The sequence below is a fragment of the Cololabis saira genome, chromosome 1 (genome assembly GCF_033807715.1).
Source record: "Cololabis saira isolate AMF1-May2022 chromosome 1, fColSai1.1, whole genome shotgun sequence".
In the NCBI taxonomy this organism is placed as follows: domain Eukaryota; kingdom Metazoa; phylum Chordata; class Actinopteri; order Beloniformes; family Belonidae; genus Cololabis; species Cololabis saira.
Genome location: NC_084587.1, coordinates 18,497,562 through 18,518,284, shown reverse-complemented (window position 1 = coordinate 18,518,284; position 20,723 = coordinate 18,497,562). Strand labels below are relative to the sequence as shown.

Genomic DNA, 20,723 nt, shown 5'->3' with positions numbered 1-20,723 from the left:
CTACAAACTTGTTTACCTACTTTGTAACTGGAACGCTGATAACTCGGCTGTGACGTCATTCCCAGTTCCGAGTTCCGACTTCCGAGGTAAATGGAACGCAGCACAAGTAACACATTACGTAACCGTATTGGTTATTATCAACCAATGACATTTTAAAGAAAAGCTCTAACCAATCAGATTCTTCGCACGGATCCCGTCAGCCAATCACAGCGCACCAGGAAAGGACAACAGGAAGTGAACGCTGCTTTGACAGAAGGGACGGTGAAGCGATAAATGTCCAGGGGACAAAACTGCCCTGTAGTTCTTTATTAATCGACTATAGAAGTTACCTTGGTACCAAATAGGGACGAAATGGAGGTATTCTTGCCGAACTGACACCAGCTTTTGAAAAACATCGGGTTTATTAAGTCATTTGGGGCTTGAATGTGAAGGAGGTGACGCCGGTGCTAGTGCTAGTTAGCCTCTCCAGAGACGCAGGGGAATCGGCTGAAATGAACGAACCTGCGACTCAAACCCGATCTGCTTAGCCCCACCTGGAACCAGGTACGTGGTTCTGGCCGCTGCACTCGCTTTCACGTCGTGTTGAGACATTTTTAGATGCAACTAAAACTTGTTAGGATGCATTTAAATGACAGTGAGGATGTTGCACCGCGGTTGAATTGGTTTGATATTGGATATTCAAATTCAACACCCATAAAACTACCACTGATTTTGGTCAAACCACTTGTGATGTGTTCATGGTCATCTGGACTATATATCACAAAACAGTAATTATTAAAAAAAATCATATTATGGGCTGCTTTAATGAATTCAACACCCATAAAACAATTGGTGTTATGTATCACAAGTTTTATGGGTGTTTATGGGTGTTCATTAAACCTAATTAAATCAGCCCATAGTATGATTTTATAATAATTACTCTCTTGTGATATATAGTCTAGATGACCATGAACACATCACAAGCAATATGACCAAAATCAGTGGTATGTATCACAAGTTTTATGTTGAATTTGAATATCCAATATCAAACCAATTCAACCGCGGTAGATGTTGCTCAGAAAGAAAGAAAGAAAGAAAGAAAGAAAGAAAGAAAGAAAGAAAGAAAGAAAGAAAGAAAGAAAGAAAGAAAGAAAGAAAGAAATTAATCATTTACAACATCGTGAAAGGTGTCATCTTTGTTATTAAAGGGCTTCAGTCTCTGTGAACTCAGACAAACACAATACTATAATCAGATGACTTTCCCAGGCGCTCAAAACCCCGTAATACCGGTTGTCAAATGGCAATCACGTGTGTGTGTGTGTGTGTGTGTGTGTGTGTGTGTGTGTGTGTGTGTGTGTGTGTGTGTGTGTGTGTGTGTGTGTGTGTGTGTGTGTGTGTGTGTGTGTGTGTGTGTGTGTGTGTGTGTGTGTGTGTGTGTGTGTGTGTGTGTGTGTGTGTGTTCTCCTTTCTCGTAAAGATATTAAACATTATAGTCAATCAGCACACACTGCAGTAACGTGTTCCCTATCGAAACTCTTACTCATCAGTTTTAGGCAAGGATGGAAAAATCACATTGTGAAATCTCCAGTGAGGATGCTCTCTGACTCTAATTGCCTTGTTTCAAGCCTTTGAACTTAGGCTACTAATTTAGGAAGGAAAACTTGCAGATAAGAAAGCATCCGAGTTCATGTTTGAACCTTTTTCCAGGCAGGAATGGTTAACAAGCCTTTTTTTTTTCCCTTCAGGAGCTTTCAGCTTAACTTCAGTTTTGGTCTTTTTGTCTCGAGGCCAAATCGAAAAGATATAAAGAGTCTATCAAGTCTGCCTATCAAGTCGGTTGTATTTGAAAAACATGTTAGATTGATTGGTGGTTCAGTATTGTCTCTAGGTTTGTGATTGTGTATGATTATTCTCCTCATTATCGTTGTGCACCGACTCTTCGACGGTAGCAGCCGGGATGGGATCCAGCCTCGTCTTAACAGTATGAAGCTCAAACAGGAAATTGTTACTGGATGGATGATTGATAAACACAACCATCATCCTCACAGGAACAAACAAATGAGTTACTTGTCACAGTTTAAAAGGTGAAGCGCAGATATACTTTAGAAAGATTACACTGTGGTGATTGATGATGCTTCCAGCTTGTCAATAGGGGAGAGTTTGTGCTTTCTCTTCACATCAAACATCCCTGAAGCCATCAGCTTGACAGGCCAATTGCTCTTTAACTTGGTTTGTTGCCATCTTTGGATTTTTTTAATAACAGTATAGTGAAGTTCTGCGTCCTAATTAATTAAACTGCCTTTTCAGCAGCTGTTTGTGTGTAAAGTCGATGTATATCTTTTGGAGACTGGATGTGAAGTGTTGGATAAGTTGGGAACAGCTCAAATCCTGCAGGAACAGCCATTTAACTTGGGTCAGATATGCTCCTTTTAAGTATGTCATATGTAAATGTTGTGTAAATAAGAAAGACAGAAGTAGTAGATCAGTTTCAGACAAAGTAGACCGTGCTTTTTGACTAATGGGTGAAGATGTATGAGGAGTAAATCATTTACCCAGTCTTGTTAATTATATTCTCCCACAGTTTAGTTGTCTGTTGCCATGATGATCACCCGAGTGCACCGCTGAGGGCTCAGAGGCATGAACTCGATTTCCCCCAGCGCCGTTCAGTACGTGGGAGGAGTGATGCAGGATGAGCAGGTGGAGAGCCGGAGGCAGCCGCCCCTGGAACCACAGGGCAGCTTTGGCCTCCGGCCATCTCCGAGCCCAGACTCCGGCAGAGAGGCAGCTGAAGAGCCAGATGAGATGGACAAGCTCAAGGCCAAGCTGATGTCAGCATGGAACAATGTCAAATATGGTAGGTAATTAGTTTTCAGACAATGTGCAGTGTGCAGAGGGCTCGGAGCAAATAATGAGCATGTGGACCTGGAAAGGACTGTAAGGACTCCTGTTGCTGACCCTTTTTTTCTATCCCCTACTTTTAGGGTGGACTGTGAAGTCTAAAACATCCTTCAACAAAATATCACCCGTCACCGTCCTGGGACACTCGTATCTGCTCAACAGTGAAGGTAAATAAACATAAATAAACGCATTTCACAATTCTTGGCTCTGCCTCCTGATAAGCTGAAAGTGGAGCAGTTGAAACCCCATTTAGTTTAAATAAGAAAGCAGTTCTTTTGAGAGGAGCATTATAAACACAGTTCTACTTTTTTTTTTTTTTTTTTAAACTGAACATTTTTCCTCCCTTCATCTCATCCCTCTCAGACGCAGTGGAACGATTCCGTCTGGCCTTTGTGTCCAGAATCTGGCTGACCTACAGGAAGGAGTTCCCCCAGCTTGAGGGCTCCACCTGGACCACAGACTGTGGCTGGGGCTGCATGCTGCGCAGCGGGCAGATGATGCTGGCTCAGGGGCTCGTGGTGCATTTGATGCCAAGAGGTTCGCGTCTCACAGTTTTGCTCTCCGTGTTCCTTATGTTTTGTTCAACTGCAGGCCAGAACAGCCTTTGTTTTTTTCCTAACATCTCTCTTTTGCAGTGTTATTTTAACATTGGTCAGTGTACAGTGCAGGTATTCGAATTTTTTGCAGCCAGAAGTGACAACTGGTGGCTGCAAAATGTCTGCAAATGAAAAAGTGATTAGTGTACAGTAATCCCTCGCTATAACGTGGTTCACTTTTCACGTCTCGCTGCTTCACGGATTTGCATTGTGCATTGTGTTCTGCATTCTGATTGGCTAAATAGTCTTCCCGCTTCTTCCCTTCCTGTGTCAATAACGTTGGTTGCTTAGCAACTATGCTTAGAATGGCCAATGAACTTCAGCGAGCAGCTCAAGAACGGGACCCTTTGATGAATGGTTCATTACAGTTCTCAAATATAACCAATGGTGGCATGTCGGTTTATAAGAATCATTTTGCCCGGAGGAAAAAAAGAGCGACAACAACGACCCATAACTATGTTGTTCTCTCGAAAAAACACACCTGCACCGCGCGCTTTAGAAGAAAAAGACGCTACAGAGCGAGTCAGGATGCAGCGGCTCAGAAGAGCAGTGAAATACGCGCCAGTCACAATTTGTCCTACTGTACTTATTGTATTTTTTTTCCATAATCATTTTTGATTTCCTCCTGTTCAAATCCAATTACTTGGGTCGTGTTGGGGCGGTGCTGATCTCCGCAATTTGAAGCCTTGTATAATAATTGTAAAAGAATAAAGGTTACTACTTCACGGATTTCACCTATCACGGTTCTTTTTGGAACGTAAGCCCTGCGAAACACGAGGGATTACTGTAAATTTGGTATTTCTGCAAGTGTATAACACAACGATATGAAAAAGTGAAGTTTGAAAACTCTATTGTTGCTCCGGAGACGGTTTCTAACTGTTGAAAGCACAAGAATGATGAAAGTTGACATGAGGCCGGATCTTCAGCCTGGCTGTTTACCATGTGCAACACATTTTCATTTGTTTTTTTTGTTTTCTTTCTTCAGACTGGTCGTGGCCAGATGCTCAGCAGCTCACCGATGTGGACTTCGAGGTGTTCCGGCCGCGCTCCCCGGTGCGGGCCGGAGGGGTCCCCATCCCTTCCTTTGCTTCGTTGCGAGGAGACACCCCTGAGAGATCTCTGTCAAGAATCCCGGCGGCCAAGTGCAGCCAGAGACGACGACCCGAGTCCGCAGGGGACCGGCAGGCGGAGCCCGTCCACCGCAGCCTCGTCACCTGGTTCGGGGATCAACCTCCAGCACCTTTTGGTGTTCACCAGCTGGTGGAAATAGGAAAGGGGTCGGGGAAGAAGGCCGGCGACTGGTACGGCCCTTCCATCGTGGCACACATACTACGGTAAGGGTTTTGTTTTTATCAACTATGGCCATAATGTTTTCTGACATCATCAATAAGCTTGTTTTTTTTTTCCCACGTAGGAAAGCAGTGGCAAAAACATTTGTGGTGCAAAACCTGGCTGTATACGTGGCTCAGGATTGCACAGGTGAGAGTTATAAAGCAGATATTTGTTTTGATACTCGACTAAAGACATTCACGCTGACGCCTTCCTGATTCTGCACCTCAGTGTATAAAGAGGACGTGGTACGTCTGTGCGATCCGTCGCTAAGCCAGAGTCCCCTGGATCCCTCCAGCCAAGTCTGGAAGTCCGTCATCATTCTGGTGCCCGTGCGGCTGGGAGGGGAGGCTCTCAACCCGACCTACATCGAGTGTGTTAAGGTTTGTATTACCTGACTCACGCTGCCCAGCCATGGACCCCTTGCTTAAGATTTCAACTTCATTCGTCCTTTTCTAAACACCCATGTTCATTTCCAGAGCATCCTGAAGTTGGATTGCTGCATTGGAATAATTGGAGGCAAACCGAAGCACTCGCTCTACTTCATTGGTTTCCAAGGTAACAGCTTCACTCTTTTGGGGATTTTTTTGAGAATTGGAGTCAGTTTGTTTGATTTTAGATAAACGCAGAAGGCAAATACTTTCAGATTTAAAGGAACGGCCCCTTGTGCTTTTGACGGGTTAATTTCTCTTTGTTTGACAGACGAGCAACTACTTTATCTGGACCCTCACTACTGCCAGCCGCTCGTCGATGTCACTCTTGCAAACTTCTCTCTCGAGGTTCGTTATCCCGTCTGCAGTCTCAGCACATCCCTGACTCTTGTTTTTCTGGAGAATTATCTCTTTTTCTTGCGTCAGACCGTACATGTGACCGTAAAACTCAATAATGTTTTGCATGTATAAGAGATAGCATGTGCACTTACTGACTCTAACTCTTGTTGAGCTTTTTTTTATCACATGACCCTCCTCTTGTTGCTTTGCAGTCCTTCCACTGCAGTTCTCCCAAGAAGATGCCCTTCAGCCGCATGGACCCCAGCTGCACCATCGGCTTCTACGCCAAGAATCAGAAGGACTTTGAGTCTCTGTGTTCAGCTGTTAGCACGGTGGGTCTTCTTCTTCACCCTCGTCCCACTTCGGCGGCACACGTTTTACAACTGCTTTTAGACATCAAAGGGGACCACAGTCGAAGCATTTCAATTATTTATTTATTTTCCATTTGTTTGAAGCAATTAGAAATACTGTATTTTCTAGACTATAAGCCGCTACTTTTTTCATAGGTTTTCAACCATGCAGCTTATACAAAGGTGCGGCTATTCTGTGGATTTTTCTTCCACCACTCGGGGCGCTCTAACCGGAATAAGAATTAAAACTAAGACAAAATAAATGCAAACAAGAATACGCTATTTCTTCTTTAGCAGATAGAAGTAGGTAGAAGCAGATTTCAAATAGATAAATAAATACCGGTTATTTTCTCTTCGTTCTGTCCCGTTTTAATCAGCAAAGTTGCTGCCGGGTTAAAAGACACTGAAAGGATCTATTTAGGTAAAAACATGTACATCATTTACAGTTCAAAATGGTTCTGTACATGTAGTGAATATCTAATCTAACAACAAATATCTGCGGCTTGCATATCTTTTTTTTTTTTTTTAAATAGAGCGGATGCGGCTTGTAGTCCGGAAAATACAGTAGTTGGTATCACAAGTGTAGTCGACAGCAGTAGTCGGGGTTGAATTCTGACGGGCAGCAAGCTATTGAAGAGGACAAACCTGGTCAGACGTGTTCATCTAGTTCATCTACACCCGTTCCATCACAGCCACAGGCCGCCCCGAACCAATCAAAATGGGATTGCTTATGTAACGGCTTATATTGGTCGTTGGCCCATCCAGCATCAACCAGAGGCCGTTTCTTCTTCTTCTTCTTCCTCCTTTGGTACCGCCGAAGTCAAATCCAGAGGAACCAAACGTATTCTTGTATGGAAGAGGAACAGAATTAGGATGGCTGTTCGGACTCTAAAATGAGGAACATAACGGAGCAAATTTTCCATTTTGCATCAGCTTAAATGTAGAAATGATATATTCACATACAGTACAGACCAAAAGTTTGGACACAACTTGTCATCCAAACAAATGGGGAAGTGTGTCCAAACTTTTGGTCTGTACTGTATATTTTACTTGTACTGTATACTGTAGATATGTCTGTATGAGATAATTATTTAACACAGTTACACCTAAAAATAATAAGTAGAGCGTCACATTATAACGGGTGTGTCGTGGCTTCTGCTTCTCCTACGTGTTCGGTTCTGGACACCAGCGTTAGAGGGCAACTAAATGCTGCTCTCGCTGCACATCCTTTTACTTTTGTGTCTGTATTTTGTTTTATTATCGTGGTTAAATAATGTTATGCAGTAGTGCGTCACATAGCTGTAATTTATCAAAAACTGATGAAGGGATAACTTTTTCCTGCTTCCCTACCTGCTGCATGTAAATATTTAAACTTGTAGCGATGTACTTATCTTCAGCGCGTCCGTTTATCTCTTGAAACTTTCACGTATGACTTATTTATAGATTAGTTCTGTGTTGCTGGAGTACTTTGTTACTTTTACTCTTTGTTTACAGTTTCATTTAACTACATAACAATGTTGTTCTTAAAAGGACAAAGTTGTTGTTTTTTTTTTTTATACTTCTCGTCTCATATAATGCTATCCTGCTCCGGATGATAACTAATCAGTGTAAATTGATTTATTTGTTTTTCTCATCTTTTTTTGGCTTCTTGTGACTCGTCATATTTTCCATTATTGTAGCTACAGGTACCAACATGCCCCATAACGCAACAGGTGTCCTCAATCCGGCCAGTTCAGGGTTTCACTGGACACTTTGTGGTTTTAAACACAGACTAAACAAACAAAAAGTACAATTTTAATAGCATTGTGTGAGTTTGAAGTAGTTTATAATCCGTTTAATCCACCTGCACATAACTGCATTTTTATATTCACATACTGTAACATCTACTTTTTTATTACTTGGTGTATTTCCAGGCCCTGTCATCTTCCAAGGAGAGGTACCCCATCTTCACGTTTGTGGAGGGCCAGGGTCAGGACTACGGCCTGGAGGGTCAGAGCAGCAACCACAGCAGCCCTGCCGCCCACATCCTGCCTCCGGGCAAACTGAGCCGGAGCAACAACAGAAGAAGCAGCGACGAGTTTGTGTTCCTCTGAAGCCCTCGTGCTCGCCGACTCCTGCAGGCTGCAGATGCCGACGTTTCCTTCCAAAGGGAACGACTTTACTGCAACAAGCTAGACTTTACTCGCACGCGTCGACTCCCTCACTGCACGGACGCTGCCGCGACCTCCGCGCGGGTGGAAATCATGATCCGACGGGTCAATCATGGGTCTCACCAGAGGAAAAACTTATTCTGAGACCGGATCAGATCATGACATTTTTCAATTGCTTAACTAACTCTTGAACAATTTTACCAGTGACTGAAAAACGTATCAAAACCTCATAGTCAAGGCTGCAGCTGCCTGTTATTCTGGTATGCTACGTCACCTGCTGGACATCTTTTTCTTTTTTTTTTTTTTTAAATCAGATTTATTTATCACCATTTATGTGTTTTTGGCAGTGAGTGCAGGTTTGTGTAATTTATTTGGTTGTCTTTTTAATTGTACAGATGTAACTAACTCTGACGTTGCAGCCTGAGAATCGAACAAACGAGCACCGAGCCTCGATCCACGACAGCCCCCCGCCGCCTCTCCTGGTCGTTCACCACTAACAGAAGAGACACTCAGAAATCTGCTGTTAGTTCTTCCTGCTGCTGCACGGACGGACATACACGGTACTTCCACCTGACGGGCCGCAAGGTGCCTCGGGAAGCAGGATTCTGGGTAATCTGGACACATTTGCTGGCGAAAGCGGCTCGGAAGGTCCGGCTTTTACTCTGGGAAGTTAAAAATGAAGAAGCTGAACTGAGATTTTGCTCAATCATCTGGTCTGCTGCAGTTCCAACATGTTTTTTTTTTTTGTTCCTTTCATATATATATATATATATATATATATATATATATATATACTGTATATTATATATTTTATATATAATATATGTGTATATATATTATACATATTACTACAAGTTGCACTACTACTGTTGCTGGGTTTGCTGTCCTCAATAAATTCAAACACTGGTATTAGGTTTTACTGGAATCCCGCTGTGATTTTTATGTCTGATCCACTTCTGATGTGTAATATTCAGATTTGATATTTGCACTTTACATTCATCTTTTTAACACCTCTCTGTTTTTTCAATTTATTGCTGTAGTGAGTTAAAATATTCCTGGAAAATGAAGCGCAAGCACGACTTCAGCAAAGCTGATGTGTTCTCTTTATTCCTCTTCTTCAGGTTCTGCTTTGACATGAAAATAAGTTCAACCTCAGTTTCCGTGTCACTGCTTTCATCCAATAATCTATTCATCTCATTTCTCTGAGCCAACGTGTCCTAATCTTTTGTTATTTATAAATAATTGTGATTCTATCGCTGTCTTTCGCGCAGTACTCCTCCTCCTCATCTAGGTTCTGTATGGGACTTAAATCCCATCAGCAGTAGCCTAACTTTGCTGCTACCAGTGTCGGGACTGCGGGCGATCCTCCCGTCTTTTTGTCCTACCAGCATCATTTCAGATCCAAGCAGTGCTCATCAAAGGACGTGAAACGTCTCCACAGCTGTAAAATCTCAAAAAGGAAAACGCAGTGACCAGACCACCTCTGAGCTTGTCTTCTCCCTGGTGGCGGGGGCAGGTACAGTTGCCATCTGAAAGATGCTCTGATAAGATCTGTTGGTTCCTTGTGGTCGAGGACTTCCGGCTGTCAGCTGTGTACAAAACAAACGTTAACATTTACACCAAACGCATGCAATGATTTTGGAGGTTGCAAACGTAAAGATTCAAGTTGTAGTTGTAATGTATTGCAGTATTTCAGTCATTTATTTCTGGTATGTTGTGCATATTTAGTCATCTTAAGTAAAAGATGTAGTTGAGTTGATAGTCAAAACTAATAAAAATACTAACGGCTCAGTTCATCCTGAGAGATGCAACCATCTTATAACAAAGTGCATTAGTCCCCAACTTCTGTTTACAACTTACAAAATTCTTCATGATGTGTCAAAAGTCATTTATGCCTCGTTATTTCCATTTTTATTTATTTTTTTGTTGTAAAGTTTTCAGTATTCCATCGAAGTGGTGAAACTTGGGGCTTTAGTCTCATCACATGCAGTTAACCCTTTACAAAATAAACTTTATAGAGAATATAGTATCTGCTTATAAGATCACAGCATCTTAATTACATATTTATTCCTTCTCAGAGTAAATGTAGAAGTTGTAATTTATAATTTCCTTATTCCTTTAGAAACTTTAGCCAGAATTAAGGTCTCCCTTTACTTTTAGGCTTGATTCTTTCTCTGTTTTGTAAATACATTTGGATAAAAGCATCTACGTTTAATTTAACGGCATAGTTCTTTTCTTTCAACTGCATTTGCATGTGGAGTTTTATCTTTTATATCATTTTCAAATTTGCAACAAGAAGTTCCACAAAGTGAACAATCATAGATGAGATATAAATTCTCTTTCTTGATTTGCAAAAAGTGCATTTGTCGCCTTGAATAGTGAAGTTACAGGTTTCTTGGACATATATTATCTCCAACATGTGCAGGATTTCATATTGCCCCTAATTTTGCTTGTAAGGAGTTTTAAAAGAACCTAACTCTGAACAGAAAAGTATCTCAGGTTATATTTTCATATTTAATAGAACGTTTTATTTTCTTTAAATGTATCCATTCCATGTATTTTTAAAGTATTTTATAAGTCCATTTCTTCCTCTCTCTCTCTCTGTGTGTGTGTGTGTGTGTGTGTGTCATAGTAGAGTAATTTCTGTGTTATTTGGCAAACTATGCAGGCTTTCATTTGTCTCACTCTGCCATAAAGACCCGACTGGTGGAGAGCTGCAGTAATATCTCCCTACTGCCTCTCTGGAGCTCAGCCACAGTGATCTTTGGGTTATTCTGTACATCTCTCCCCAAGGCTCTTCTCCCACGATTGCTCAGTTTGTCTGGATGGCCACGTCTGGTTCTGGTCGTCCCTAATTTCTTCCATTTACTACTACTTCTACTTCTACTACTACTACTGTCATTTAGCAGACGCTTTTATCCACTCCGACTTACATCTGAGAGAACAAACACACCATTTAAAGAACATCTTTCCTTGGCTTTAAAAGACTATTAAAATGTTACATACATTTTTATTTTAGAACTGAATTCCTAAATTCTATATTTCCTTGAGGAAGCATTTAAGGATAATTCAGGCCACTGCGCTCTTAGGGACCTTGAGTGCTGCAGACATTCTTCAGATCTGTGCCTTGCCACATTTCTGTCTCTGAGCTCCTTGGCCAGTTTTTTTGACCTCATGATTCTCATTTGCTCTGACATCCATGAGCTGGAAGGTCTTATATATACAGGTGTGTGCCTTTCCTTATCAAGTCAATTTATGTTACAGTAATTAAACCCATCTGGAATCCAATGAAGGAGCAGAACCATCTCAAGGAGGACCAAAAGAAATGGAAAGCATGTGAGTTAAATATGAGAGTCACACCAAAGGATACCATGTGATATTTCAGTTTTTCTTTTTTAATACATTTGCAAAACGTTCTACATTTCAGTTTTTTTTATATCAAGGTGGGATCCTGACTATCCTTTATTGAGAAATAAAAGGAACTTTGTATGGATTTTAGCAAATGGCTGCAATAAAACAAAGAAGGAAAAATTTAAATGGGTCTGAATACTTTCCGTACCCACTATATATATATATATATATATATATATATATATATATAGGTTGGAATATTGGAATGAATGTTGGAATAAAATACCAACATAAATGTGGTGCCCTTAGACATTCTTTTAACCATTTTATCTTAAATTCCCGTCTTTGTAGTCAAGGCAAGGCAAGTTTATTTATATAGCACAATTCAACACAAGGTAATTCAAAGTGCTTTACATCAACATTAAAAGCAGTAAGACATAATTAGACAGTAAATAACAAATAAAATTATGAGAAACAAGGTAAAATAATAAAAAGCACAAGTTGCTGAAAACTAAGGGCAGTAGAGTACCGCAGGTACACATCTCATTCGCGGTTTTCAGAAAGTATTTAATTTAAGAGTATGCTTAAATAACAAATAAAATGATAAGAATAGAGGTAAAATAATAAAAAGCACAAGTTGTTAAAAATAAGGGCAGTAGAGTACAGCAGGTACGTTTTTATTTTAGGAGTAGGGTTGGATTTAAAGGAGCTGACAGTTGGAGCTGCAGTTGTTGTTTTTTCTTCCAGAGAATAAAAAAAGTTTGTAAAAATATTATTTATGTATTTGCTTGTTATATCAGAATTATTGATATAAAAGGGTTCAGCAGATAAATTCTGGGACTGATTCTGTTCTCTTCAAAACAATCCTCCCCAAAGTCAGAGACGCTCCTCTGAAGTTGTTGACATGCGTCATCCTGACAGATGCGGAAACCTAAACACTTCACACATTTAGTGCCAGATTTATGAAAGAAATGTCATCTTATATTTCCACACATGAATAGGTTATTAAAGCGCCACACCTGCAGCAGTCCCCGTGTTTGCAGCGCGGCCAGGAGCGCAGGTTCTGCGGGCGGACCTGGCTCGGTGCGCGGGCATGCGCACTGGCGCGCCGTGACTAGACATTCGGTCATAGAGCGGCGGAGGGGGCGCTGCAAGCGCGTCTCCGACACAAACCAACGCTCAGGGCGGATCACAAAGCCGGTGAGTAGACTAATTGCGACAAATGCTGCGTCTTCTTTCATCTCTCGCACATATGAGTTGCAGGAGCGCAGAGGTTCGGCCGAGGCGGCGAGTCCCGGTGATGCGGTTCCGTCAGTCGCACAAGCACAATCCGCCATTCCTTTTTTTTTTTTTTTTTTCCTTTCCCCCCCATATTTAACAAGGCACCCTTCCATCGGATGCATGAGGACATATTCAGCAGCAGGGGGTCGTGTGTATAATTTATTGCATCCCCCCCCGTTCAATGCCCAGTTCCAGTTCTGCAGAGCCGGAGGATGAAACTGGACCTGAAGGGGTGAATTTGGTGCAGCGCAGCAGGAGAACACCTGATACGCGTTTGACAGGAATATCTCCATCCTGCAAAAAAGGAAAAGAAAATAAACGTGCACACATTATTATAGAACTGCAGGGTTAATATCAGACTTTCAGCTTTATTGCCATGATTTTATTTTCCTTATTTATTTATTCTAACATCAACCGAAGTCAAATTCCCTGTTTTGTTTGACCTGACTTGGCCAATAAACATGATTCTGATTCGGATAAAATCACTTGTTGCATTTCATTTAATTTGACAGGTAACTTTTGTGCCTCACATATATATATATTTTTTTCCCTCCTTTTCTCCGTCAGGTCTCTGCTGCTCATCCTGAAGCAGGAGAACCAGGCTGATGTCCACCCCAGATCCTCCCATGGGGGGCACCCCTCGCCCCGGCCCGTCCCCGGGTCCTGGTCCTTCTCCTGGAGCCATGATGGGCCCCAGCCCCGGGCCCGGGCCGTCTCCCGGCTCCTCTCACAGCATGATGGGCCCCAGCCCCGGTCCCCCCTCCTCCGGACACCCCCAGCCGGGGCCCTCTGGATACGGCCCGGAAAGCATGCACCCTCTGCACAAAGTAAGGACTTCAAACGCCTGAAATTTCTCCGATAGTAAACAACTATCATCCATCATTTCATGTCTTAAAACTTGTGTTTGTGTGACTGACGCATTGAAGGGATTTACATGTTAACCTCTCTGACAGGATGCAAAAATACTTCAACATAGACTTAAAATTTAGACAATAACATGGTTTATTTTATTATAAATATATGCAAAATTCTCTAACTTCACAGGTAAACAATAAATATGGACCTACAGTGCAGGGTTTCAGCTTTAATTAATGGGTTTCCAAATTGGACAAGGAGTTTTAAGAATATTTTAACTTTCTCAAACTTTGTGCCAGAGTTCACAAACGTCACTGCAGAACTAGTTTCTCCCTCAGTGATGCTTCACCGGGCCTTTACTGCCGCTGACACCAGTTCCTGGTTCGTGGGTCATTCCACACTACTGAGGAAGCAAGAGAGGCGCGATTGAGATGGTCTGGACTCAAAAAGCGGAGGGAGGCAGGAGTGAACGAGGAAGAACGGAGAGCTAGATTTCTGAATGTGGTGGAGGATAGAAAATGGAAACAGGTGATTCGCTGAAAAGGGAGAAGCCGAGAGTCCAAGAAGTCTTCATCAAAGGTTTAGATCTGGCGATCTGGGATTTAATATTCCTCACTGTTGGACCACTTTGAGGTTTATCTTTTCTTTAAAGTTCCATCCAAACAACATGTCCGATTTGCTGCTTCTGAATCATTATCATTAAACGCAAACCACCCAGCACCACCTTACAGGTGATGACGGCTGCTTCAGATCCAACTATTCTCATTTTTTCCCCCTCTGTCATTCAAGTACAGGTTAGGTTGTAAAAATACGATGTGTATATATTTCTTCACTCCAGTTACGGACATCCATGAATATCCTTGTTATGTTATTGAGCTCACCTGTGTTGTCTTCTTTTCCCACAGAAAATATGCACAAAAATGTTGTTGGCACCATAATCAATAATCCTGCTGAAACTCCAGTGGGTTTGTTTTGTTTTTACACCATTACAGTCACTTGTTTCAGTTACTTCCCTTGGCATGTCGTGAATCCATAGCTGGTGTCTATGTAAATGATGAATAAATTATACAAGAATAGCCCACTCTGTTCCATGAAACAGCCTTTGCGTCAATAGTCCAAAGAGATTTAATCTGAGAGCATTTGTCCAAATTAGGAAAAAAATAAATGTGATGTACTTATATAGCACTTCACAACAGCTTTTCGGTGTGCCAAAGTGCCTTACAACAAGTAATGGATAAAAAGGAGGATAAATAAGAACAATCACAAACAATAAAATACAACAAAATCTAAATAAAAGATAAAAGATAAAAGTTTCATCACACTACTGGGTGTTAAAAGCCATCTTAAATAGGTTTTTAGCCTATATTTAAAAATATGATTGGGAGGATTGCTTTTGATTTGTTTAGAAAGTGTTAAAACTACTTCTGCGTTTTTACTGCATGAAAAAATAGGTATTTGTGGGATATTCATCTAACCAAAAATGTATTGTATGGTTGATAATACTGTTTCATTTCCAACTCTCACGTGTCCGTATGTTTACCCCCCCCTCCCTGCAGCCTATGGAGAGCATGCATGAAAAAAACCTGCCCGAGGACAGAAGCTTCAGCCAGATGAAGGGTCTGTCTATGAGACAGGGCGGCCACAGCGGCATGGGCCCGCCGCCCAGCCCTCTGGACCAACACTCACAAGGTACGCACGCAATACAAGCACACGCTTACCCCAGGTGAGTCTTTCCAGCGTTGTGCAAGAGGAAAACAAACATATGTGTAACTTATCTTCGGGTGCTCGGTCATGTGGCTCGGCTGCTCCCCAGGGAGTGTTACCGCCGTCGCAGGTTGTGACATGAAGTTTGAAGTTTGACTTCAGATCAAGTGGCTGAACAGCATCATATAACGAAGCCGCGGCTGAGTCCAGTCTGGCAGCCCGGCTTCTGCTGATGTTAGTGAGGTGGTGTTTGAAGCAAGACGACGTGCATGAATCACTGTCTGGCAGGGTTTAATCACGCTTATGGTGCAAGCTCTGGAGTAATAAAGTATTCTTTTTTTCATATTATAAAATACTCTTGGACCCTCCTTCTAGGATTTAAATGAAAATAATTTACCACACCCATGTTTGTAAGCTTATTATAAAACTTTTAAACATTCAAAACATTCAAATTAAGCCCCAGATTTGTTTATTTATCTGTGCAATGAAACATATTATCAGGATCATGTGGGAATATGTTTTAGGAACCTTTTCATTATGTACATTAGGGGTGGGCAAAAATATTGATACGGCAATATATCGCGATACATAGTCTCCCGATACGATATCGATGTTCAATGTATGTATCGCGATATATTGCCGTATCAATATTTTTGCCCACCCCTAGCTGCACTTTATTTTGTGATTTCAGTGTGGGTGAGACACTGCATTTTATTTTTGTCATTTTAAGTCGGGGGCAAGTAGCTGCACTTTATTTTTGCGATTTCAATTTCAGTGTGGGTGAGACACTGCATTTTATTTTGAGTATTTTGTATCTAAGAATAATGCACATTGCACTTTTCATTGTGTTTCAGTGTGTTTTTTCATGCAAATATGTTGCATAATTAAAATGGAAAGTTTGAATTACATTGTTTTGACTCAGTCTGTCCAATGAATTATCACTATCATCTGATATATATATATATATATATATATATATATATATATATATATATATATATATATATATATATATATATATATATATATACAACTTGGATTTTAAGATGTGTAATGCATTTTTAAATTTTTCTGTGAACTATGTAGAATATCGCGATATATCGGGATATATCGCATAATCGTGATATCGCAATTTGTATTGTATCGTGGCTCAAGTATCGTGATGCGTATCGTATCGTGAGGTCCTTCCCAATACCCACCCCTAATGTACATTATGTACTCCTGTTTTCCAGGCTACCACTCTCCGTTAGGCGGATCCGATCACTCCAGCCCCGTTGCTTCGAACGGACCCCCCTCTGGGCCGCTCATGGCGCCATCATCCTCCTCCTCCTCCGCCGGTCCCGGCTCCGCTTCAGCCCCCTTAGACGGCTCCGGTGGAGATCAGCACACCCTGGCTGCTAATAACCGGCCCGGGCCCCCTGCCGGTTCTGGCCCAGGCCCCAGCCCCGGACCCAGTCTCGGCTCCGGCGTCCCCGGCCTCGGTTCGGGACTCGACACCGGCGGCCCCGCTGGTCCTGGAGGTCCCGGAGCCCCTGGAGGCCCGAGTGCTCCGACTCCCTTCAATCAGAACCAGCTCCACCAGCTCAGAGCGCAGATCATGGCGTATAAGATGCTGGCCCGCGGGCAGCCGCTGCCGGACCACCTCCAGATGGCCGTCCAGGGAAAGAGGCCCATGCCGGGGATGCAGCAGCAGCAGCCCATGCCTAGTCTGGTTCCCGGAGCCGGGGGAGGGCCGGGAGGCGGCCCGGCAGGACCGGGACCAGGGCCGATGGGCTCGGGCTACAGTCGAGCTCACGGTGAGGGATGAACCGGGGAAGCAGTCATCCGCCACGGCATCACAACTTATTTAAAAGTCTTCTCTTTTGGGTATCTTAGGGATGATGGGTCCCAACATGCCTCCTCCGGGACCATCAGGGACTCCGGTTGGGATGCAAGGACCCAACCCCAACGGACCACCCAAGTCCTGGCCTGAAGGTGAGCGGGCCTGCCGGCAAAACCAAACCCAACTACTACTACTACTACTAGTACTGTCATTTAGCTTTTATCCAAAGCGACTTACATCTGAGACGCACACCATGGAGCAATTATGGTTACGGCCTTGCTCAGGGGCCCAAGGTGGTTCATCTTGGTTGCCATTCCAGGGCTTGAACCCGGGTCCTCCAGAACCAAGCCCACCTCTGTAGACACTAGACCGGGGGATGCCAACCCGCGGCTCCGCATGCGGCTCTTTAGCGGCGCCGTAGTGGCTCCCTGGAGCTTTTTCAAAAATGTTTGACCTTTTTTTTCTTCTTTTTCTTCTTTTTTTCTTTTTTTCCTTTTTTTCTTTTTCTTTTTTTTTTGTTCCTTTTTTCCTTTCCTTTTTAATCTTGACATTTCAACATTTCTCTCGAAATTTTGACTTTTTCTTGAGATTGTACTTCAACATTAATCTCGACATTTCGACTTTTTTCTCGAGGTTTTACTTCAACATTAATCTCGACATTTCGACTTTTTTCTCGACATTTCGACTTTTTTCTCGAACTGCATAATGAAAAAAAAAACCTTCCCCCAGTTATAACTAATACAGATACATGCAGCATGTGTTGCCTTCATTCTAAGGCTTATACAACACTTTTAATGTTTTGCGGCTCCAGACATATTTGTTTTTTGTGTTTTTGGTCCAATATATGGCTCTTTCAACATTTTGGGTTGCCGACCCCTGCTCTAGACTACCACCGCCCAACTGCCTAGTTTACCACTGGGAGTAAAACCCAGCTCAGATTTGAGCAAAAGTCAATAAATAGAATAAAGAGAGCTATAAATAATTACTCACATCTGTCCTGCTTTGAAATGTCAAGATGAAAAGATGAGAAGTCAGGTGTTTTATGATGTATTCGCTGTCCTCCAGGCCCCATGGTGAACGCAGCAGCGCCCTCCAACGCACCTCAGAAGTTGATCCCCCCTCAACCGACCGGCCGGCCGTCCCCGGCTCCCCCCTCGGTTCCCCCGGCCGCCTCCCCGGTGATGCCCCCGCAGACCCAGTCCCCCGGTCAGCCGGCCCAGCCCACCCCCATGATGCCGTACCACGCCAAGCAGAACCGCATCACCCCCATCCAGAAGCCCTGCGGCCTGGACCCGGTGGAGATCCTCCAGGAGAGGGAGTACAGGTACGCCGGGGCGCCCAAGCAAAGACAGTGCTGATACGGGATGTAGGTAGCTGAGTCGGAGGTGTTTTCATCCTTCAGGTTACAGGCACGGATCACTCATCGCATCGCTGAACTGGAGAACCTGCCCGGTTCCCTCGCCGGCGACCTACGAACCAAAGCTACCATCGAGCTGAAAGCACTGCGGCTGCTGAACTTCCAGAGACAGGTGAAGCTTCCTCACCTTCAACCTCTGCAGCAGGGATGGGAATTGATAAGATTCTTATGATTCCAATTCCATTTTCGATTCTGCTTAACGATTCGGTTCTTTATCGATCCCCTTATCGATTCTCATTTGGAGAAAAAGAAAGCACAACAACTTGACACTAATATGATGAGTTAATTAGTTACCTGCAGTATTATTAGCCAAGGACATGCTGACGTTGCTGCTGCTGGGTTGAGAATTACTGACGTTGGTCCACTAAAACACAACATTCATTGATTGTTATTGCATGCTGTGTGCGCAAATGTTTTTGCATGTTGGTAGTATTTCCTACCTTTGACGAAATATTAACTTGGCAAGTATTGCAAGTTGCCCTGTTGTCGTCTTTTTTACTGAAATGTAACCAGACTTTCGAGCGTTTGTATCGCTTGGGCGCCATGTTTACTGTTGACTGCTGCCTTACAAACGACTAAAATTGAAAAGGGAATCATTTGTAAAACTTGCAAACGATTCCAAGGAATTGAAACAATGAGAACCGGTTCTGAACAAGAACCAGGGGCCGGATTCACTATATGTTCTTAAGAATGATCTTAAGAAATGTCTTAAGATCTAAAATTAAGAAGTTCATAAGAAAGTTCTTAAGTGCAATTCCTCAATATTTTCTTAAGAACCGTCTTAAGAACTGTCATTTCTTATTTTTCCTACTTAAGAACTTCTTAAAATATGTCTGCATTGCACGCGCCAACAAACAACATTTATACAGGTAGTTTGCGTCTTAACCGTCAGTCACTCACTAAACATGGAGAAGGAGAAAAAGAGATGCAGGAACTTTTCAAGGTTATGGTGGATGAGATTAATGTGTTGAAAAAAATTACTATTGGGGAAAATTACTAATAATTAACTACCACGCTAACTAACATGCTAACAAACATGCTAACAAACAGTTCAAAACAGGTCAAGGTTGTCTTAAAGTTAAGAAAAAAGTTTTTGAGAACTTTTATTTCAAGAATACCATTTATTCTTAAGTTTTTTCTTAAGAAGAAACTTAACAAGAAAGCCGAGAAAATACTTAAGAACTTTTTTGAAGAATATGACTTCTTCTCTTTTTTCTTCTTAAGACTGAACTTAAAAAAAAAATGACACTTAAGAAGATTTTTTTTCTTAAGAATGTTTTGTGAATCCGGCCCCAGGTCTCGATTCCCATCCCTAGCAGTGATGCATCTCCTCCTTCCTTTTATTACTGTTCCAGCAACAAGCTTACGTTTCTCTGTACACATCTGTGCACAGCTGCGCCAGGAGGTGGTGGTGTGCATGCGACGCGACACGGCCCTGGAGACGGCCCTGGACGCCAAGGCCTACAAGCGGAGCAAGCGGCAGTCGCTGCGGGAGGCTCGCATCACGGAGAAACTGGAGAAGCAGCAGAAGATTGAGCAGGAGCGCAAACGCAGACAGAAACATCAGGTGGAAAGGGATGCTGGGAAGGTTTTCTTTTCTTTGTTTGTTGCATGCGGGCCCCGTGACTGACTCTTCTTCTCTTTCACCCCAGGAGTACCTCAACAGCATCCTCCAGCACGCCAAAGACTTCAAGGAGTACCACCGATCCATCACGGGCAAAATCCAGAAGCTGACCAAAGCCGTGGCCACCTACCACGCCAACACCGAGCGCGAGCAGAAGAAGGAGAATGAACGCATTGAGAAGGAGAGGATGAGAAGGCTCATGGTAAAAGGATGAACTGCATGGATGAAAATGCAAAAAAAAAAATGTTCTAATGAAATGAAGCAGATGACAGGGACAGAAGTTCAAAAGAGTTTTTGATACTGTACTAAACGATGGCTAAACGTCTGATACAGCAATAAATACCATATTGGCCCGAATATAAGACGGTGTTTTTTGCATTGAAATAAGACCGAAAAAGTGGGGGTCGTCTTACATTCGGGGTCTAGACATTATACCCATTTACACCGCTAGATGGCGCCAGATATCTTTAAAGCGAATGCTGAATTTAACTCCCTAAAGCAAATCCCTGTCACAAAGAAGAAAAATAAAAATAGCGGTAAGAAAGAAAAGAGAAGAAAATAAGAGAAGAGATAACAGAAAATGGAGAAACGTAGCGA

At 42.6% G+C, this 20,723-nt stretch overlaps 2 protein-coding genes across 5 annotated transcripts in view; both read left to right on the top strand.

Moving 5' to 3' along the window:
- Positions 1-239: 239 nt before the first annotated feature.
- On the top strand, positions 240-8,981 carry atg4da (autophagy related 4D, cysteine peptidase a). The gene is made up of 11 exons (XM_061716631.1): positions 240-543; positions 2,561-2,833; positions 2,961-3,044; positions 3,241-3,414; positions 4,459-4,807; positions 4,888-4,952; positions 5,034-5,185; positions 5,282-5,360; positions 5,505-5,581; positions 5,785-5,904; positions 7,836-8,981. The coding sequence occupies exons 2-11, from the start codon at positions 2,617-2,619 to the stop codon at positions 8,013-8,015; spliced, it is 1,497 nt and encodes a 498-aa protein (XP_061572615.1). The 5' UTR covers positions 240-543; positions 2,561-2,616; the 3' UTR covers positions 8,016-8,981.
- A 3,557-nt stretch (positions 8,982-12,538) lies between these two features.
- The window catches only part of LOC133428918 (transcription activator BRG1), a 33,247-nt gene continuing 25,062 nt past the window's right edge, over positions 12,539-20,723 (top strand). For all 4 annotated transcript variants that reach the window (XM_061716606.1, XM_061716593.1, XM_061716616.1 and 1 more), the window contains exons 1-9: positions 12,539-12,623; positions 13,272-13,531; positions 15,116-15,248; positions 16,496-17,059; positions 17,139-17,237; positions 18,151-18,409; positions 18,488-18,614; positions 19,896-20,069; positions 20,155-20,328. In XM_061716606.1, the coding sequence (XP_061572590.1) occupies positions 13,310-13,531; positions 15,116-15,248; positions 16,496-17,059; positions 17,139-17,237; positions 18,151-18,409; positions 18,488-18,614; positions 19,896-20,069; positions 20,155-20,328 (1,752 nt within the window). In that variant the 5' untranslated portion in view covers positions 12,539-12,623; positions 13,272-13,309. The remainder of the gene's footprint in view (positions 12,624-13,271; positions 13,532-15,115; positions 15,249-16,495; positions 17,060-17,138; positions 17,238-18,150; positions 18,410-18,487; positions 18,615-19,895; positions 20,070-20,154; positions 20,329-20,723) is intronic.